The 21,629-nt window shown below is 37.8% G+C and overlaps 1 protein-coding gene across 6 annotated transcripts in view; it reads right to left on the bottom strand.

Moving 5' to 3' along the window:
• The window catches only part of LOC149018734 (GTP-binding protein), a 41,062-nt gene extending 24,446 nt beyond the window's left edge, over nt 1-16,616 (bottom strand). For 2 of the 6 annotated variants that reach the window (XM_089152890.1, XM_089152896.1), the window contains exons 1-7: nt 15,781-16,165; nt 14,897-14,953; nt 13,765-14,053; nt 12,672-12,816; nt 12,300-12,524; nt 11,884-12,137; nt 9,400-9,602 (exon numbers count right to left, since the gene is read on the bottom strand). In XM_089152890.1, coding sequence (XP_089009016.1) covers nt 9,400-9,602; nt 11,884-12,137; nt 12,300-12,524; nt 12,672-12,816; nt 13,765-13,969 — 1,032 coding nt within the window. In that variant the 5' untranslated portion in view covers nt 13,970-14,053; nt 14,897-14,953; nt 15,781-16,165. The other 4 variants (XM_089152893.1, XM_089152892.1, XM_089152894.1 and 1 more) reach the window with 4 other exon arrangements.
• Between the last annotated feature and the right edge of the window lie 5,013 nt (nt 16,617-21,629).

Genomic DNA, 21,629 nt, shown 5'->3' with positions numbered 1-21,629 from the left:
GTTCAATATGCAAGTATAATATCATATTAGGAATTAAAGATAAGCATAAATATATGAAGGTCCTCTACTTGCAAGTGAATTTTACTTCTTTAAAAGACACAAAAGATGCTCTAACACATCCCAAACAATCCTATTTAAACAATGGTTGAAAGTTAGAAACCATCCTAGAAGTCCTATATAAAAAACAGAGTCGAAAACAAACACTGTCGGGTACGAGTCTCGCAAACAGTAACGGTCTGGATCTCCTTAGGAGACCCTGGTCAATCGACCCATGGGGGTATGGGTCGCTTGAACAATACCCAACAAGGGTTGCCTAAGGAGACCCTTGACGAGTACGGACATAATTTGATCCAGCATTCAGACGACCATGGGATTAGGTTTTAAACTACTACCAAAACAAAAAGGAAATTCTAAAAACACCTAAGAACAAGATCTATCAATAGAAGACATTCAAAAACTCAAATCGAATCGAAAACCTAACGAAATCTATCCAGAAAGAAAAAAGCAAAATAGTGATTGTGGAATCACTCTAAAGTAGAAATAAGAATAGGGTTTAGGTCTTTTTTTTTTATATGGTTTAGGTCTCTTTTAATTAAAGATCTCTCCACAAGGATCCATTAACGGCGAAAAATCAAACGGAGGAGTTAACTAACCTTAAAAAACTTAGTTGGAACATGGAAAGCTTTTCGCAACAAGGCCTTTGACGTTCTCTAACGGCTAGGGAGTGACTAACACATTTTAGGACAAAGAAATCATTAAATAGGGGGTCCAAAATACCAAAACTACCCTTTTTTACTCGCGAGCACTAGTATGGGTCACCCGGGGAGACCCATACCCCTGGAACTATTCCAAAAGCAGTTTCAAGGGTGGTTCTTCCCTTGGCTCTTCTTCAACACTTAGCCCACACCTAGGGGGTTTTACCTGATCTTTGGGACTTCCAAACTTGCCGCCAATGAAATCTTGATCCACTTTCCATATCCATCATTGTTCGAGTTAGATCTTCTTCCAAACTTCAACAATACTCCAACTTCAATATCATCACCATCCACTTCCATTTGTTCAAGTTCCAACCCAATGGCTTCTATCTGGATGACCCACAGTTGCCTTTTACTCGTGTTCCAAGTTCTCGGACCTACAATATGGATTTTCGGGTTAGGATCGTAGGGGATTTTACAACATACATTCCCATGAGTTTTAGTAGAGGTATACCTTGGTGGTAGATCCATACACTTCCTTTTGAATCTCCCCATGAAAGAAGGCATTCTTTAGATCAAGTTGTTGAAGATCCAATCCTTGATTCACTACACATAAGAGCATCACCTGTACTGTATTCATTTTTGCAACTAGAGCAGAGGTCTCCTAGTAATGAATTCCATAGGTTTGAGTAAATCTCTTAGCCACCAGTCTAGCTTTATATCTTTCTTTAGTACCATCAACTTTGTGCTTTATAACAAACAATCATGTACATCTAACATTCCTCTTTCCTGTAGGTAAGGTTACCAAATTCCATGTTTGATTTTGTTTCCAAGGCTCTCATCTCTTCATCCATAGCTTATTTCTATGGTGAATGAGGTAATGCTTCTTGTCAGGTGTTAGAATAAAAGTAGAGGACAGGAAGAAACAAAGCTTTGAAAAAAATAGGGATAGTGATTTATATGAGATAGTTAGAAATAGGGTGCTTAGAGCATGCTCAGGTTTGCTTCCTTAGTGCAATTGGTAAGTTTAATGAAGGACCAAAAACTGAGACAAGAACAAACTTACCAGGATTAGTCTTTATAGGACCATGAAGTGGAGCTTCCAATTGGCTAGGAATGGCAGAGGGAATTTCCAGCACTGGTCATTTTTTATATGTTTCCAGAGGAGATTGCTATGTAACTTATTGCTCCCCCTTGTATATCATTGTCCTTGCCCATTAGTTGTTGGGCTTCTCAAATTACTACATCTTCCAAGTGGGCATCATCAGCAGGAATGTTAGTAGGGATTTCCATCAGAGGGATTAGAATTGGAACCTCTTCACTAGGCTCTCTCTTCCCTAAAAAGGTGCAAAGGTAAAATAGGGAATGTAATCCTAGAAGATTGCGTCCATAATAACAACCATCCTTCGAGAAGGCATATGAACTCTTGTACCCCTTTCAAGTGACACATTAGCCGAGGAAAATACACTGTAATCCACGAGGATCAAGTTTAACATGAACATGATGGTTTTGAGCAAAGGCAACACACCCAAAGACCTTAGGAGACAATGTAAAGGAGGTAGACCCAAGGGGAAGCGTTGTTGGAGTACACGGGATGGCATTCGATTGATGATATAGGCTGTTGCAAGAGTGGCATCACTCCATAACCGAAGTGGAACCTGCGTGAACCTTACTGACCTACCAACTTCAACGAGATGTCTATTCTTGTGTTCAACCACCCCATTTTCAAGTGGACTGTCAACACAACTGGTTTGGTGGATGATGCCATGATTAGCAAAATAGGTTTGGAATTCTCCAACTGTATATTCAGACTCAATATCAGTGCAAAGAATTTTCACGGATGCCTCAAATTGGGTGATAACCATTTTGTGAAAATTTTGAAAACAATAAGAAAGAAAAAATCACTCTTCTGGTAAATCAAATAAACAATGTGATTCTAGTGCAATAGTCAATAAAAGTTACACTCAGGCTGCATTTGTTTGCAAAGGTGGGATGGAAAAAAGGGGTGGGAAAAAAAACATGTGGACCCATGTGTAGTGGGGTGAGGGAGAAGGAAAGGAAAGGAAAGTGTAGAAAAGTATTAATTGTGGGTCCCACATTTTACTTTTCCACACTTTTCCACAAAGTCCCACACATTTTGTGGGGTTTTGAAAAGGCTTGGGGTGAGAAAGTTGGGTTACCACCTCACCAGACATTAAGGAAACTTGTCTCTAACTTTTTCACCCCAAGCAACCAAACAATATACACTTTCAGGATTTAAAGGAAAAGTAGGAAAACTTTGTTTTTTTCAAGAATTTTCCCACCCCACTTTTATTCCAGCAAACAAACGCAGCCTCAATGATATCTTGAGAAGGAAACAACATAGGAAGGACTCCATCCATCTGAGTGAATAACAGAAAAAGTAGTGCTACAATTATCATAAATAGGATAGATATGTCTGATTTGCTTTGCTTAAATGCAAGCATCACAATGAAAATCATTCGGATTTTAAGGTTCAACTAAATTAGGAAAAAGCATAGCTAAGTAAATAAAGCACGGTGGCCAAGACAACAATGCCACTGAAGCAAAGTGAATAAAGTAGGAGAAGAGGAACTAGAGACTGTAGCTAACGCCGATGGAGAACTATCCAGTAAGTAAAGTCCCCTTGTCTGTTTACCAATGCCACTTGTACACCCCATTTCCAAGTCCTGAAAAATACTAAGAATGGAATAAAGCTATTTTGCCATTTAAGTCCCAAGTGATACTATTAATAGCAGAAGGTTAGTAGAAAAATAGGGAACATACAAAACCAAAGATAACTATGAGGATGGTGAACAGCTAATGGATCCTTTCCAAAAACTAGGGAAAGGGACCCATCAGCAATACAAACAGTATAATTGGGAGAAACATAGGAACATGAAGAAATAAAGAAGATGAACTAGTTATGTGATTGGTTGCCCAAAAGTTAATTATCCTCGAGGAAGAGCTCAAGGATACACTATGGCAACCATGGTTGTCAAAGCATCCTCCTAGGTGCGCCTAGGCGGCAAAGCAGTTTTTGAACCGCTTAATTGACACCCAATGTGGAAAGGAACTTCAAGGCCCAAAGTGACATAGAACTTAGTTACACCCCCGCCGGGGCGGCCTCCCAAACCCCCACCCGCTCACCGAGGAGCGGGACCCCCGTGCCCATCGGCAACAAAATGTGAAGCATAAGCCATACTCAACATCAAGAATCAATGAATCAGTAAATGCCTGGGTGGACGCTTTGATAACCATGGTTTGATTAGATGAACTTATGTTTGTGTTCTTTTTTTGAATAATTTTTCATATTATGATTCTTGAATGCTTGTTTCTTTGGGATGAATGTGACTATTGAATATTTGTTTAGCTTATTATAGAAAGTAGTTGTATTGAAAAAATTTAACCCGACCACTTTTGTCACCTTATTGCCTCAATGCCTCCTAGGTGCCGCTTTGTCGCCTAGGCGGAGCCCCAATTGTTTTGGTCGCTTTTGTCACCTAGACTAACATGATGGCAACCAAAAATACCTAAGTTGGAAGGAGGCTCAGAACGGGTCACCACAGCAGAGGCAACACTAGGTCACCGTGGAAGAAGATATCTCAAGTCTGGTCATCAACTAACCAAGATGTTGGAGCTCATGAGGAGAGAGATGTCGGGTGCACTAAAGTCTTCCAGATGCACTTGATTAGCAGCTTCCTAGGAATTTCCACGATTGGCTCTGTCCTCCACAAGAACTAGGTGGGTCGGCCATGCAACTTCTAACACTTATCTTTTGTGTGATGAGTTCACAGCCACAATACTCGCACTTGACTAAAGCACAGGAAGAGTCATCAATATAAGTCTGAGAGTTAGTCTGAGACCCAACTATACCAACCACCAAGGCAGAACTCTTTTCTGTAAATCCACAAGTGTCCAGGTATTCCTAAAATGTGGAGCCTCAATTTCAATTCCATAGCAGCTTTCCACACCATTTCATTGTGGTCTATATGAGAAACTAGATTGATGAAAATACCTTTCGTAGAACATGAATAAAAAATCACATTTTACATATATACTCCGAAGCATTATCCGTACAAAAAAATTTAATAGATATAGTAAATTATGTAAAACTTTTGGCAAAAAAAAATCTATAATAATTTTTAAAACTTCACTCCGAACCTTCACTAAAATAATCACGTAAATTTAGAAAAGTCGTCTACAAAAATGATAAAGTACTGTAAACAAAAACGATTAGGGATGCAACAAGGCCCCCAGACATTAGAATAAACTAAAGAAAATAAATTGTACTTCAGTTCTAGTAGTAAAATTTGTCCTTCGATGTTTACCTAATGGAATTTTTTTTTCTAAGAAATAAAGAATTATCCTAAATTCAAGATTTTTTTTTTTTTGTGAGCATGGAATAAATTTTGGTCGAAACTGGGGAAATTTCAACTGAAATGCTTGCAAAATTTGAAACAAAACGAAATTCACAAAAATTCTTACCCTTACAAAGTTTCGACCAAATTTCACAGGTTTTGACACTACAACTTGTATTTCCTTGGTTTTTGTTGATTTCAATCCCATCTTCACCTGATTTCCAAAACTCCTTTGTCTTCAAACACCTTTTTTGCTTTCAAGCACCTCTTAAGCCACAACAGCTACAGATGAAACTCCTTCGGCAATAGCATATGAAGCATGAGCCATACCCAACAATTCCATTTTTTATTTTTTTTTACTTTTGTTTTATGCATGCCTTAAATGATCTTGTATTGCTTGCCTTAAATGATCTTGTATTGCTTTGAAATTAACATATGTTTAGTCTCAAACTATAAGCCATGATTGTGTGTATACATGATATATGGGCTTGAACTTATATGTGAGACAACATCACTTGATCTAGTTGGTCATTCTATTTTGTTGACTTGTCGTATATGCAACAATTCTATTAAACAATTCATGTATGCTAATGATTTTATGCTTGTATGCAATACAATTTGTACATTGTCAGAACCAATCATTTGTTAGTATACTTGGATGATAAATTTTCAGTGATTTTTTGGGCAAAATACTAGTTCCATTGTGTTTATTATCCTTCGAATAGGTAGGAGCAAACAAATCAAATGAAATGGAGGTCATATAAGACCCGAAACCTAGGGTCCAAATTTCAAAAAAGTGTCGAAACCTAGAGATTTCAGTTTTTGCCTGGGATGGAACTTAGGTTTCGACCGAAATTTGCCCCATGGGCGTGAGCTAGATGTAAGGATCCTGATTGATGTTATCTTATTTTGACGGACTTCAATTCAACCTACTTTTGTTTTTTGTGGTGATTATTCAAAGTCTATCACATTTTTCTTTCTTATGAATAGACTAACAGTATTTGGGCAATTGGACCTTTGGGATTAAAAACTGAATTTCTCTCTCGTAGGTCCTCAATTCATCTATGCAATTCTCTGTTTTCTTACTAACCTTCTGGTGATCATCTTTGACCTTTTGTAGATCAGCCAGCATAGGCTTTATCCGACCAACTGCAACAACAACTCGGCACTATTCAAATTATCCTTGGTTTACCTTGTTGAAAATATTCTCGAAAGAATTTTTTTTTTCCAATCTTTAAGGCGCCACTTCAACCTTCAACACTTGCAACAGAAAAATTCAGTTCAGTAAGAGAGGCCTCCTTCAACTTCCCAGGATTGTTTTTGCACTTCTTCTACATGACTTCCCTTTCTTCCCTCTCTGAGATCTTTTGAAGTCATTGTGCGGATTTTCTTGTAGCCGATTCTAGCCACAGGCCTTACGCGCGCCGAGCACACACCAAATGGGTCCCTAGCTGACTGCCGGTCGTTATTGGGCATTAAGGTCATACAATTCGCCTTCCTCGATTGGAGGATGGGAAAGGGGAGTCGCCACCTGGAATATATGGGTCCTGATGATCAGTCAGTCTCCGCTCAACTAACAAAGGAGATCGGTTAGGGACGGATGGAACCCTGAACTAGCGGCTGGTCGAACCAACTGGATCATCACAGTTTCCAGCTCTTCAATTCTTTGTTTTCTTACTAGAAACTTGATAGAATTACTCTCAGATGGATGTTCTCAGTTATTATGATTATGTACTACTTTGTGTGGATGATGCGCAATGATGTGTTGCTCAATTATTTGGACCTGATCCCTTACGGGTCATATTTCTTATGTCTAAACAAATCAATGAGCAAGGTATCGATCCACCAAGAGCCCAGGAGCCTAAGTCCTTTGATTCATGTTATCGTAGTATTGTATTTGCTCCTTTACATGAACCAATATCTATTAATTATACTATTTTAATGTGTGCAAGGGTTCATAATTCACAAATGAACAGGACAAGGTGGGCCTTAGTGCAATGGTTGGTGGACCATAATTGTAGCCTTGAGGTTAAGGCATCGAAACATGCTTCTAGAAAAAAATTGTTGGGGTAAGATTGTGTAGGAAACTACCCCCCCCCCCGACTCTACTTGTGCAAAAGCCTTTGGCACCAGTTCACCCTTTTTTATCAATGGCCTTTTTTGATAATGACAATTTTTCACAAGATGTGCTTTCATGCATAACCTTGGGACTAGATCATCCTCTCCTTTCTCAAACCAGGGTCAACCAAATCTGGTGCAATCAGCTAGAAGTCCTTGATCTTCTCCCAAAACCTCAAAGTAATGTATGGCCACAAAGTGCTATCTCATCTCTGGTTAACATTCTAAAGAAGGATCTAAATGCTGATATAGGGTCGTTAGGAATGATTTTTTGTTAACCTGGTTCACTAATTTTGGCTATCCAATCTTGGTTAGTGCTAAGTATAGGAACAAGCATGATGCATTGGTAACGGATCTATGTAATTGTGGTTATCTCTAATAAAAGTTTTGTTTTCTCACCAAAAACAAAAATTACATTACTAACTTAATAACATGATTGTCATCATAGAAAACCTTTCCAATAATTACATACATACTTGTAAAGTTTTAATAATATTCTCCAATTTTTAAGTATACAATAAAAAATAATTAGCATTTTTTTATTTTTAAATAATTTCAGAATATATTTAATAATTTTAAATAATTAAAATACATAGTCATCAACCAAAAATTAAATTTGACACAATCAGAGCGTAGATCGAGTGATGGTGTCTCACATACATTAAATTGAATGCCAACATCATATATAGAAACCAATTTTTTTCAAAATACATAATTTTGGAAAGATTTTTTTAACCAGAAAATAAAAAAATAAAAAATAGCGGCATTCATCAAAAATAAACCTAACACACAATCATAGATCGACCTCCTAGACTAAGCATATATTAATCTTAAAGCAATCCAACATCATTTAAGCCATTAGTGAAGAAATAATCCAAAATTCCACAGCAACAACCAAGGTGAAGGAATACAAAGGATTGATGATTTTTTAGTGAAAAAAGAGGATACAAAGAAGCAAAAATGGGAGAAATCACCAAGATTTCGTTGGGTGGTACCTGCAAGTTCTACAAAATTCCGCAGAACTCAAACAAGGTATGGAAACTTTATAAAGGTTGGTTCGGTCTAGTTCAACTCGATCAGAAAAGGGTTTCGACCCATTTGGGTCGAAAAGAATATATCGACCCCCAAGTTTTGTCTCGGCTAGCAAATAATCCAAAATTTTGGTGGTTTCGACCGATATTTGGACTATGTTCTCACCGAAATTTCGTTGGGTGGTACCTACGAGTTCTTTGAAATTCTACAAAACTTGAGCGAGATATGGGAACTTCATAAAGGGTTGGACCGGTCTAGCTCAACTCGGCCGACACAATGGTTTCGACCCATCTCCGTTGAAAATAATATCTTGTCCCCAGGTTTAACCTCGTCTGGCAAAAAATCTGAAATTTTTGTGGTTCAAACTGATAGTTTGACACACCCCCCCCCCCCTCTCTTATTCTTGTTACTTGAATTTCCTAAAAGATCAAATCTTCCTATCATAAATTCAACCTACAATTATTTTCTAAAACTGTAAGTTGAATCATTCCCATCCCCAATTCTCCCTTCAAACCTTCTAAATTCCCCAACCCTAAATTCCTTTTTCTTTCTATATTCATTTTCCTTAAACCCATACTAATCATTAGAATCCATTAGAAATCCATCCTATAGCCTATACCTATCATCCCCTTCTCTTTTCTTATTGGTTTTCTATTTTTCTTGTATTTTCTTAAATTTTCAGACTTTTTTAGATATCCAAAATTCAAGTTCAATTCTACACCAATATAATCAATAAATGTCCCAAACTTTAGGAACATCATCCCCCGAAACCTGGTGACCTTTTATCCTAATTCCACCTTTAATGGACCCACCAAACCCTAGATCAAGAAACTCAATATCATCACCCTATATCCCTCCAAAATCAGGAAACCCAATATCTCCCAATCCAACCCATCCAAAATCATTAACACTTGGAAGTTTTATCCCATTCCCTTAAGTTTTCATCCCATCTCAAACCTACCCAATCTCAAGGAATTTATCAACGCCCATTGGACGAGCTAAGTAAAATCAACCATGATGAATGAAATCAAAGTTTCATATAAATATCTACATAGGGTGAGGATGTCTCATTCACCACATCAGTTTAGGCTTACTAATCCTGTGACCATAAAACATGCCTATTCAAATAAAAATGGTAATGCAATATCTTCAGATTATAAGATTATTCAAAAAGCATATTGAACCTTAAAACTCACCAAGTATATAGTCCTCCCTTGAAATTGAAAATGAGCTCTGACCGAGTCCCTTGTCAAACCAGCTTCTGGCCCAGTAAGAACACGATCTTGCTGTAATAATGCATTCAGCAGTGTTGATTTTCCAACATTAGGTCGTCCTACAATTGCCAACTGCAAAGGTACTTTAGAGTCCTCACCCTCAACGGAGATATTTTCCTGAGTTTCTTTGTCAGAGAAAGAGAAGGGGGGAGATCAGAGCTCAAGGATCACTAAACAATTCCAACATTATGCATCTCAAGATTGCCTTTAATAGCTACCCAACAAACAGAGAATATAACAATTTGTTTGTTGAAGGGAAAAAGAAGAACAAAAAAAAAGGGTCATTGAGCAACAAAATGAAAATAGCTTGTTAGTGAGCAAATAGTTGATATGTTTTAAGATTGAACCAGTTGAACTAATGGTTCAATTTAGTTAGCATGTGACTAGCACATGACTGATAGTCAAATGAAATTAGGATTTATTGCGCGTCTATTAACTTTTGAAGTTTTCTGAAATTGCCGAATATGTTAAGGAATGGGTTAGGCCTTTCCTTGTTGAAGTAGAAGTATATTTTTGAGGTTTTTATATAAGGACACAAGGTTATAAATTTACAATAGGGTGCACTAAAAGGGTGAACCCAGTGCCAAAGGCTTCTGCACAAGCAGAGTCCCGCCGGGGGTGGCAGTTTTCCTACACACTTGACCCAACAATTTTTGTTGAAGGCCTGTTTCAATGCCTTGACCTTGGGGGTACAACTGTGGTCCACCATCCACTAAACACATATTTTATTATAAAAATAGTAGATTGCAGACTTGGCTGTTGCCTTCCTTCTTTGTAAGAGACATCTGTCTAATGTTTGCAAGCCTAGACCGATTAGCTCCCTGGAGTTTCAGGCCCAAGTTGTTTGTGCTTGGTGTTTAAAGTCCCAAGTATTTATCAGTGTTCATAGTCCAAGAGGTTATCTGTGCTTGGTGGTTAAAGTCCAAGATTGATTCCTTAATGTAAAAAGTTGAAAGGGGTTACTGCATTTGGTGTTTAAAGCCCAAACTGTAGAATAGCTTGTGTCTGAAGTTATAACTCATTTGGAGCTGATACCATCAAAGGACTGCAACTAATATGAATTAAATTTGAACCTCACACTTTTTCTTGCCTAATCTCCTAGAAGAACACAAGCAACGTGTTTTCGGAGAAGACTCTTCACTCCAACTAGACCTATAAATGGATAGTCAAAATCTGCCCCAAAAGAACCCTACAACCCACCAAGATGAGCCACCGAGTAAGGTCAAGACGGGAGAAACTTTCTCCATTCCAGTTTTTTGGCCACCGAGACGGCCATCAAGATCGAGTTCTCTAACCTTGATTGATACAACTAATAACAAACAGAGAACTCTTCTAAGTTCTCTTACGGCCAAGAATGTACTTGGAACTCACAAAAGAAGAAAAGCCAGCATTCCCCTAACAGTAGACCTGTAAATGGATAGCCGAAATTCGCCTCCAAATTCGCATTCGTATACGTCTAAAGGTATCCATAACCGGAATTTTTCTTACCGAAAAATATCCGTATCCGTCCGTTAAGCAACCAGATTCGGATTCGGATAATTGCTTATCGGATCAGATAATATCCAGATAAAAAGTTATCCAGATAGAATAAAGGATTCAATATTTTTTCTATGAAAAAGGATGATAATCGGATTCGGATACTGGTGATCGGTAACTGGATAATCAGAAATTGGAAATTATCCGGTTAGAGTAAAGTATAAATACTTTTCTCTAAAAAAGAAGCTAATAATCAAATTCGGAAACCGGTAATCGGTAATCGGAAATTGAAAATCGGAAAACAAAAATAAATAAATAAAACTGACAATCACCAATTAGTAATTGGATAGTTTATCGGATATCCAATGAAGTTCCGGATTCAAATTCAGATGTCTATTCTAAATTTCTGCCAGATTCGGATTCAATAGCGGTTTTGCTAATTAGATTCGGATTCGGATTCGGATTCAGATACTGGTGTATCCGTGCCGAATCCGATCCGTTTACAGGTCTACCTATCAGTCTATGTAAAACGAAGAAGCAGACTTGTTACCGATTACCATTCCTACATATATACTAGTTACCACAAAGTTCTCAATTTCTTAGAATATCAAAGCAAGGTAAAACCTAAATAAAGGAAACTGCCATAAGAAAACCAAATAATGATGCAGTTAAAATTGGCTCACTTGTTGCAGGCAACACAATAAAGTAAGGATTTCAAGGGACCATAATATTCAAGAATGAAAATTTTTAGATTAATAAATTTATCTGACACAATTAATGCCAAAATGTTTGGTAGACCTAAAATACATTATACATGTAAGAAACTCCAGCAATTGCATCTTATACAAAATCAAGTCAATGCATGCTCTTTTACCATTTATGTAGGCAATTAAGTCCACCACATTGAATTTTTCACCAGAAATTTCTTACCACTTAAAATATGAAACATGTAGCCCTCAAGCAAAGGCCTAAGAGCTTCATAGAGTTCTGCCATACCCAATCCAGTCTCAGCAGACATTGGAATAGGGTCACCATATCCTAATTTGTAGGCTTCTCCAGCTGCAGCAGTGACATTTTGGTCATCAAAGGATTCACATTTGTTCATCACTAAAACAGTACGGAGTCCAGGTGCATGCCTGCGTAACCACTTCCCAACCTCAGAATCTAATGGCTGTAGGCCATCTCTGTAAGGAAATATTTAACAGAAGTAAGATAAAAAGTTACAATGGCCAACACAAAAAAAAAATCTGCAGTAGGCCTGTCAGTATCGGCATATTACTTATCCATGGGATAAAATAAACAAAACGAAATGTGAGGCTAATGCATGTTTAAAAATAATCTCTAACCTCACATCTATTAAGAAGATCGCAAAATGAGACCTCGCCAGAACATTTGCTGTCATTCCTGCAGTTCTGTCAAGAATACTTCCTGAAGATGCTGCCATTTCTAAGCCAGCTGAATCCAATACCTTGAACCGCAAATCACCCAGTTTTGCAACACCTTCACGTATGTCTCTTGTAACATGGTCATTAGGAGTGTTGTACACAAGAGCTTCTCTCCTCCGGATAAAACTAGCTTTGCCAAAAAATCCAAGTAACTAATCTATAAGGTTTTCTTCTCCCTGTTTGTTTTGGGGGATGAATAAATCTAAATAATTTGCTCTGGTAAGTAGTACACCATTCCAGATAAGCCAAATAATAGCATAATTAGCCAATTACCGGTTAAAAAGCGCCGACTTGCCTACATTTGGACGCCCAACAAGGATTACTGTTGGAAGCAGCTCTACATCAACCTTGCTGAATTCTACAACTGATTTTTTGGAAACATTCTTGACTTTTTTGGCTTTAATAGCAGCAACATTATCTGCAGAAAATGTACCAACACAGAGATATCGATACAACTCAGGTTTTTCAACCGCCAACTTGGTCTCTAAGACTGAATTCTCAAACCATTTTCTCAAGTAAGCAACATAAATTTCATGGATTTCAAGTATAAACAATAATATCACAACTCATGGCCCCTTGACAAGATTGCTAGGCTCTCCAAAACAGAAAGTTAAAAAGTTGAAAAATAACAACCAAAAAGGAAAGAACACAAGCAGACAGTACTCGAATAGAAACAAATGCCTAACAAGGACTTACTAAAACTAACTTGCTTGTGTAGAGAGCAATCAACATAGGAAATAAAATAAAAAAAATAAAGCAACTCATCCTTCTAGAAGCTGTAATCAATCTCCACTCCTAGCTGCTGAACTGGCTTCTAAATAAGGAAATTTTAGGGACGTATTAAGTCTTCAACTTGGGTGTTCTATAAGAGCAGGGCCAGACCAACCTAAACTAGGCTCAGTCAGACCAGCTGCTAGTCCTGGTGCTTCTTCTTCCTACAAATATTGTAGGCCAGCAAAGGGAACTACATCAGAGGTAAGTGAACTAGCGAATTTAGTAATCATTGTGTTCCTTAAAAGAATCCAAGCTGATACAATCAAGCACTGAACCACCATGCTGATGCAGTGCAAAGGAAAGTGTTTAACTTTCAGCTAGAATCTTTGACGTTTAATTTAAATCATAACTTTTGAGTTTTTTTAAATTGCAATTGTTATATTAAGACAGTACGGGTATTTTTCCTTAGATCTACAAAATAATAAAATCAATTACAAGTAAGCAGGTTAAAAGAAAAAGGTGCAACGAAGCACCGTTAAATGAGTTACAGAAATTTTCACACCCAAAAAAAAAATTAACAGAAATGCTGACCTCTGAAACCATAAATATAGTGATTTAGGAACAGTAAAACGTAGAATCAATTGCAACATACCTTCAGCCAAATGGGCAGATGAGGACCATCCACGAAATATTAGAAGAAAGTGTCTCTCCTTCCAAGGATCTGCTACCTTTCCAACCAATTCAGAAGTTACATAATGCTGCTTGTGAGGCAAAACCCATCCAGAGATGAATGGTAGCCTGTGTGGCACTAATCTCCTCTCAATGATACCATGTACAATGTCCTTTAACCTGTGCATCCTTAGATCTTTGCTTGGTTGATGGGATTGAGATTACACTCATGCTCTAACTGATGTTCGATCCTTCATGAGACGTGCCGACTCCTGAAGTGTTAAAAGTTAAGATTCACCGAAGAGATAAAAGATGAGGATACTCAAAGTAGGTTCATAGAAAGTTTGGTAGTATAGCATTTTAACTGGAAATATATCAATATTCAGCATTTCACTTATTAACTTTGGGTGAAAGGCAAAAAGAAAAGCATGAATTTGGGTTGACAACAACTCTAAAACTTTGAAATGAGTTGAATGGTTAAAATACAATCAATGTAGTCAACCTCATTCAGCGGCGATTAGGCTTTGTTCACTCAGTTAAATAGGATTGTTTACGATTAAACAATGATGGAAGGATAAAAAGTGATTCCAAGGGGATCCCTAAGAAGCAGTGTGTGACGGTGGGTAGGGAATTGACTGATGATACATAAATGGCACAGACAATTGTTTTCAAGCAAAATCACAAGACAAGTTACTGTTTATATAATGTGGATTCACCAAACAAACATATTTCATGGCCGTGGAACCTGATTTGAAAAATAACTAACCATAATTCAATAGCAGACAAGGAAAAAACAAAAAGGAGGGGATGCATGAATGGAGACTTCCCGCCGCCATCGATCGGGAGGAAGAACGGACTACGAGCATCTGTAAAGAGGAAGGGACTTACAGAGAACATAGTCCAGAGACTCCTTTTCTGCCACTACAGTAGACTGAGATTCTGGGACCTAAGACTAGCAGCAGATTTGACTTGGAACAAAGATGGAGAAGAGAAAGAAGGCATGGAGCTGAAAATAACTCACTGACCTTCGCTGATATATCTTGGGACAAAGACGTGAAGAAGAGGAAGAACAAAAACTAAATTACTGACCTAGCTCCTCATTTTGTCTTAATTACCTGTTCTTCTTCTCCATTTTGCTGAATGACACCTTTAAGATGTTTGGGAATGGCAACCTACAAGCATGGAAACATATAACAGACATTCACAACCTAATAAACAAAATAATAGCATATACAAAATCTTGTTAAACAAAAAGAAACCTACACAACATCCATCACACGATCCATGACAGTCGCAAGAAGTGATGTATCCTAACAGATACACATATGATGATTTGAACAGTAAACAAAAATCTAAAATCTCTGTCCCAATTCGCTGGGCCATGCAATTTTCACTAGCGGGAGTCCATTTGGCTCTGTTGAATATGATGGAAAAGTTTATGTACCTGGCCAGGTCCAACATTATTATATCATTCCTCAACTTGGGTTTTCCCATACATGGAAAATCTGTAATATCGCTGACTCGTACTTTTGCCTTCTTGTTGGTTGCTTCAACCAATTGCACATACTTTCCCTGGATTTGGGTTGGGTTTGCAAGTTCCTGGTATAATCCGTGTGAGCAGTGAGATGCTTTTGGCAGCCGGTAAGTAAACCACAGGATTTAAGTGAATACTAACGGCTGGAGTGTACAGTTTCTCTTTGCAAGTCCTTTAACTATGTGAATGAAATGCAATAATATAATAGTCGGCCCAGTTACTGATCCCATGAGTAGGTTTAAATATTGAATGTTGGGAACATTTGGGTTTTCGCCACAACCTGCACTGGTGAAACGTAAAATTTCGAGAAAGGCCTCAACTTTCCTTCCTTTACTATTATCAGTAAGCAACTCTACAACGAACAAGTATTATTACAAGCCTTGAGTTTCACATTTTCTTCACACTGAAGATGTTAATGGTGACAACCTTAAATAATCCATCAACTCTGAGATTTATTGAACTGACCTTCAGTTAACAGCTCTCCTTCTCACAATCCTACCACCAGGAAACACCAAGACGGAAAAGACGGAAGAGAGATGAAGCGCTTGCAACCGAACAGAGAACTCACGGACTAGGTCTCCAGAACGGGGAAGAAGAAGTGGAATTGCCTTTGCAACGACAGCGGGCCAGCGGCTGGTTTTGAAGATTTAGTCATAAAGAAGACGAGGAATTGACGTTTGGGTTTTCCGTTTCGTTTTGAGTTTTTTTCAACCCAGACACTGGCCTGCCCATTAGGCGCATATTTATATTTGCGGCAGCGGCTGCTATCGCAACACCACTGTACAGAAACTAATCTAATGGTTGTAATGAAAATCCATGGACTTAAGTGTAAATATAATTTTTCCCTTTACAAAAGCTCACCTATTCTTTTGAAATTTACACAAAGAAGTCCTTGTGTTCATGCGACTCAGATAGTCAGATGACCTCAATTTGGGGATTTTCTATTTCGCTTTCTAAGATCACAGCTCGAGCAATGAAGATTGAGAACAAAGCGAAAGAGCAGATATAAGAAATGGAAGCCAACCTAGAAGGTGACAGAGGCTAATGGAGCGGCCATGCCAAGGTAGAGAGTGGAAGCTCCCTCAGAAGCGACGCTACGGTGAAGGAGACTGACGGCAAATCAGGTGGGTTTAGAAGATTGTTGAAGGCGGATCCTCAGCGTGTCCAGAGGGTAGCCAAAGATGACCCATGCGGCTACCCCAAATCCCCTGCAACAAACTCTTTCCCCCAGCTGGTTGCTAGAAACTCTGGCCAGAAATCCATTTTCTTTCACTTCCATTCCACGAAGACACAGACCTGATTTCCCAATTTCCCAATTTCCCAATTCACTTCTCTAAGGGGCGGAGCCAGGATTGAATATGGAGGGGGCCGAATGTATGTGGGCCAATGTGAGACCCACTATAGGTCCCATCTCAGAATATATTATTATATTTTAATGTAGAGTCTACATTAAAAATTATGTAAATTAATAGAAAATTCGTGAGTGTGAGAGTGAATAATTTTAGAAAGAGAGAGTGAATACCTGATGTGGAGAAGATTTAGGAAAATTCCAAAGTTTGCTAACAACTTCAATATTTTGTGAGACGTGTGAGAAAAAAAAGAGAAAAAATAGGAATAAAAGATTTGATTCATGAGAGAATAAATAGAAATGAAAATAGGAGAGAATATATAAAGAGAAATTCATGGATCGTAAATTAGTTTTTAACTAGAATTTAACATTTTATTCCTTAAAACTAGGGATTTAATGATAACCATTAGATAGAGATTATGAATGACATTTGCACCCATCATCTTTATTTTTAATTTTTATTTTTAATTTTTGGAGGGGGCCAAATAGTGATATTTCACATTCAAAGATAGAGAAATAAGGAAAAAAAAAAAACAAGGATCTTTACAATTTCAAAATATTCGGGGGCCATGGCCCCCTCCGGTCCCAACGTGGCTCCGCCACTGCAGTTCTCTTCCTGATTAGCCAACAATCCAATCCCTATTCTTAAGATGCAGGGATCTCTCCGTTGTGTTGTATTAATAATGCTGATGGATAGAACTGGGACGAAATCCCATCAAATTAAACATACTCTTGGTTTGTGGAACCCTTTCATGTTCATGATCTCAGGTTGGCTACGAGTCTGTGTTTGATATATTTTCGAGTTCGGACATGCCAGCCAATGTTCTTGACCTTCATTGCTCAAGCTGATAGTGATATTATCACAGCAACCACTACTGTAAGAGCAGAGAAGGACATCAGACCGCGAAATAGGAAATCCCCAAATCGAGGTCATTTGAGTCGCGTGAACACAGGGACTTCTTTATGTAAATTTCAAAAGAATAGGTGAGCTTTTGTAAAGGAAAAAAATTATATCTACAATAAAGTCCATGGGTTTTCATTTTGAACCATTAGATTAATATCCTTACACGTGTTGCGATCGCAGCAACGGCTGCTGCTGCAAATAAAAATCCCACTTAAGCGGCCCATGTTATGTGTTGCCCAATCTGGTCAACTTGAAGTGTTACACAAGTGAAAAAAATATAGATTTTTTTATTTTACAAAATGTCACTTAATTTTTCAGATCATATCCTACTATCATATCATACTATCATACTATCATATCATATCATCATACTACTATATAAAAGGAAAACCTCCAACACTTGTGGCACGTATTTTCTTAGACCAAAATACCCCCAATAGACATGAACCTTCTCAAAAAACCCGTAATCAACCGACCACAGAAAACCCCCAACACTTGTGGCACGTATTTTCTTAGACCAAAATACCCCCCTCAATAGACATGAACCTTCTCAAAAAACCCATAATTAACCGACCGCACCCCTAGGAACATGCCCTTTGAAAACATCGCATCCATTAAAAGCCCACAATTCCACCACCTTCTCATACCCATCTCTTTCCACAATATCAAACTACTACAAAAATCATATCATACCATGATGTCAAAGTTCAAACATAATTAAGTTATGATATATTCTTTTCTTTTATTGACCATAATATCTTTCCCTTATTGCAAAATACCTTTTTCAAAAATATCTTACCCTTCATCCCATTCCACCATAAAAAATGACTTAATAGTTTATTTTTAAAAACACATCATACTATCGCATCTCATCGTGCGATAATATCTTATATATATATTGCATCATGAGATGGTATGTATTCTCAATATATGAAGATACCCCGCTCTAACAGTCCCATACCTTTTCGACATTAACGGTATCTGTCCAAACCCCCAAGCACCCATTCCCGCTTAATGAATAGGCTAAGCAGCCCAAACGTCACCTCCAAAACTCCCACAACGAACCCCACGTAGGAAGCCCAAGCGGCACCCCTACAAAAGGCTTTGGAGGAGAGCCCAACGTGCCAACTATGCAAGAGATGTTGAAGAACGATTACTGCAATTCCAGGATCAAGGAAGCAAGCAGCAGCAAATGGGAAGAAGGTAGCACGGATGGGATTTGCTTCTAAAAGTAGGGACTATCTAGCATAGATACATTGTGATCTATAGTTGTGGCTGCTGCAACAGTTTACATCTTCATTTCGGGAATAAAAAGAGACAACCATCACCAAAACCAGAAGCGTCGATTCCAAATCTATCGCGGACAACAAGGTCTGTAAAAATCTAATTGAATTTTTGCATCACTTGGATGAGATATAGAGATTTCCAGTCTTCAAATTTTGAACTGTTAGATCAAAGAAGTGGTTGATCATGCCAGCAAATTAACTCATGCTGTTTCGTTAGTGAAAGTTGTACTTAGGTCTTACGAATCCAGGTCCCCCATTCCCCTCCCCCCTGCAGTTGATTTTGACAAATGCCGTGATCTTTTTTGGTTTGATATGGTGACTTAGGTGGGTTTAAACATGATTATTGTGAACTCACTTTTATTCTTGCTAATCCTTCTTTTTCTAGACCAGCAACTCCAATCTTTAGCTTTATGTGATTGTTTTTTTATCCTAAAACAAAAGCATGACAAGGAATATTTGGAATTTGTGGAATTATTTCTCATCTTGGCAACTCAATTTCTCAGTTCAGCAGTAAGTTATCGGTTGCCACAACTGGGTCCTTGATTTGTGGCGGGAGGTAAACCCCCAACAAATTGCGGTGTTCATTTTCATCAATTACAAGGCATATTACTATTGTCTACCTCTCTTATTCTCCTAAAGACACTACCTAATTCGGTTTCATTCCTTTTCAGGTTGTCCATGTTGTTGCTTCCCAATTGAATCGAGAGGGCGCCGAAAAAACTGAATGAGGCCTAAGAAATGAATGAGGTCTCCATCCATGATGTTTATTTTGGCCTACAAAGCTCTTTTTTTTTTTATGGAAACCAGTGATACTAAAAAGTTTCCAGATACTTCTTTTGAATATACTAATTAGTTGTGGGTGTGGTAGAAGTTACTTATGAAAATAGAATAGTCAAGAGTAGTCAAATAACTGTTGTGGCCCGAACAATCTGAATAATATGGATTTTCCTAGGCAAAAAGTTGAATCTAGCACATAAAGCGACATTTTCACAGAGTATCTAGCATGATGGTAGAGATTCATGTATGTTCTTATACATTTCTTGGGTCTAGGCTACTTAAAACTATGTCAATAATTTTGAAAGTTGGTAATTAACTATTAATCAGAGTCTATGCTCTAGAAGTTGGACTGGCTGAACCGATGGTCTGAACAGCTCCTTATGATGATTTCCTATTGTCTTCATTATTTCTTTTCCCTGTTACATTTTTGGGATCTTTTAGTGCAGTTTCTCTTTTTAGGCATTTGGTTTCATGACGAATTGGGTTAAATATATTGTTGGATAGGAAGGACATGCATACTCCAAGATAGTGGTGAAACATCTGGCTTCTCAGTTTCTGGTAGGGTTGCCTTATTTTTATCTTTTTCCACCTGTAGTTGATAGTCTCTTGTGGGCTTCTGTTTGATCTTGAATATAATCAAACATTAGGAAGGTGGTGAAAACTCAAATTTACATAACTACTTGTTGGGGATTTTGTTATGCCTTGTTTTTAGGATATTTGGTTGATGTGCAAGGTTGGCAGCTAACGTTAGAAAACTTTCATTAAAGCCTTCAAATGTGGATCCTGAAAATCTGCTATTTTGTATTTGTTTTAAGAGAACTGAATTCATGAACATACATATAGGGGATTGGTGAAACAGATCATGGTAGCCAAACAAAACCACTTTAATAAGGAAGAGTTGAGTTTGGTATTCATTAAATTTACGCAGCTCTAGCGAGGTTCATTGGCACTATAGCATCCAAAGCATGAAGACCCACAGGTACAGATAAATGATTTCTTTTTTAGTATTTTTTGAATTTAAATTAGGTCATTACTAAATGGTGTGGTAGGAGTACTTGCCCATCAAATTTTTTCTGCCTTGTAGTCGGAACTGTTCAATTTTCCCAATGAAATCTTTCAATTTCTTATCTTACTATGTTCAACTAACGACCTCATTGAGTACACTTAATGCATGTGAATGGCGTTAATAGAGTTTTGAAGCATAATAATCATTATGCATTTATTCTGCTAGAAAAGGGTTGATCATACAAAAAAAATGACTCTGTTGAACAATGAATAGCTTGCACCAAAATAAGTTGTACGATCATAATCTCAACTTCTATACTATAGATAATAGTATGTGGTTAGAGACTTTTTGTTATTAATTTGAAGTGTTTATTATTATTATTCATGCTCAACTCCCTATACTCTGTTGATAGGTTTGGGATCTTGCAAGAAACATGAAAATAGGTATTGAACAAGAGAATGGATAAGCGAAAGTGATAGCAAAACTTTCCACCACTGGTGTTGGTAAGTTCAGCCACATACCATATTTGGTTTCTCCACTGAGGATCTCTTACATAACCATTTACTAATAGAAGGAGATATTAATATCATGACCTTCTATAAGTTTTTGAAATCATATCATCTTTCTCAAATAGATCTAAAGAGAGTGGTACAAGCTGCTTGGTTTCTTTATGATGCGTCCAAAATCTGCTCATCCCTTAGATCTCCTCTTGATGACCTGCAAAATGAAAGCGTCAGATGTGGTCCGACCGCAGGGGTCGGGATTCCACCTCTGAAGGCTAAGTCAGTTGATGAACTTGATCACAAACGGCTCTGCTAGAAGCACAGAGCTAAGGAATAAAGATCTGGAAAGGTGATCTAGATCGTAAGCCGCTGATAGTTTACGTCTATCAGTATGTATCTGAATCTGAGTCTGAGTATCAGATTGTGTGTGTCTCACCTCGTATGGCAGTGAGGTTTATATAGAGTGTACCTTCGAATCTCCTTCGTTGGA

The sequence above is a fragment of the Hakea prostrata genome, chromosome 4, assembly GCF_041222555.1.
Source record: "Hakea prostrata isolate BN-2017 chromosome 4, UWA_Hpros_2, whole genome shotgun sequence".
In the NCBI taxonomy this organism is placed as follows: domain Eukaryota; kingdom Viridiplantae; phylum Streptophyta; class Magnoliopsida; order Proteales; family Proteaceae; genus Hakea; species Hakea prostrata.
The sequence above is the reverse complement of the archived record's forward strand: the minus strand, read 5'-3'. Positions and strand labels throughout refer to the sequence as shown.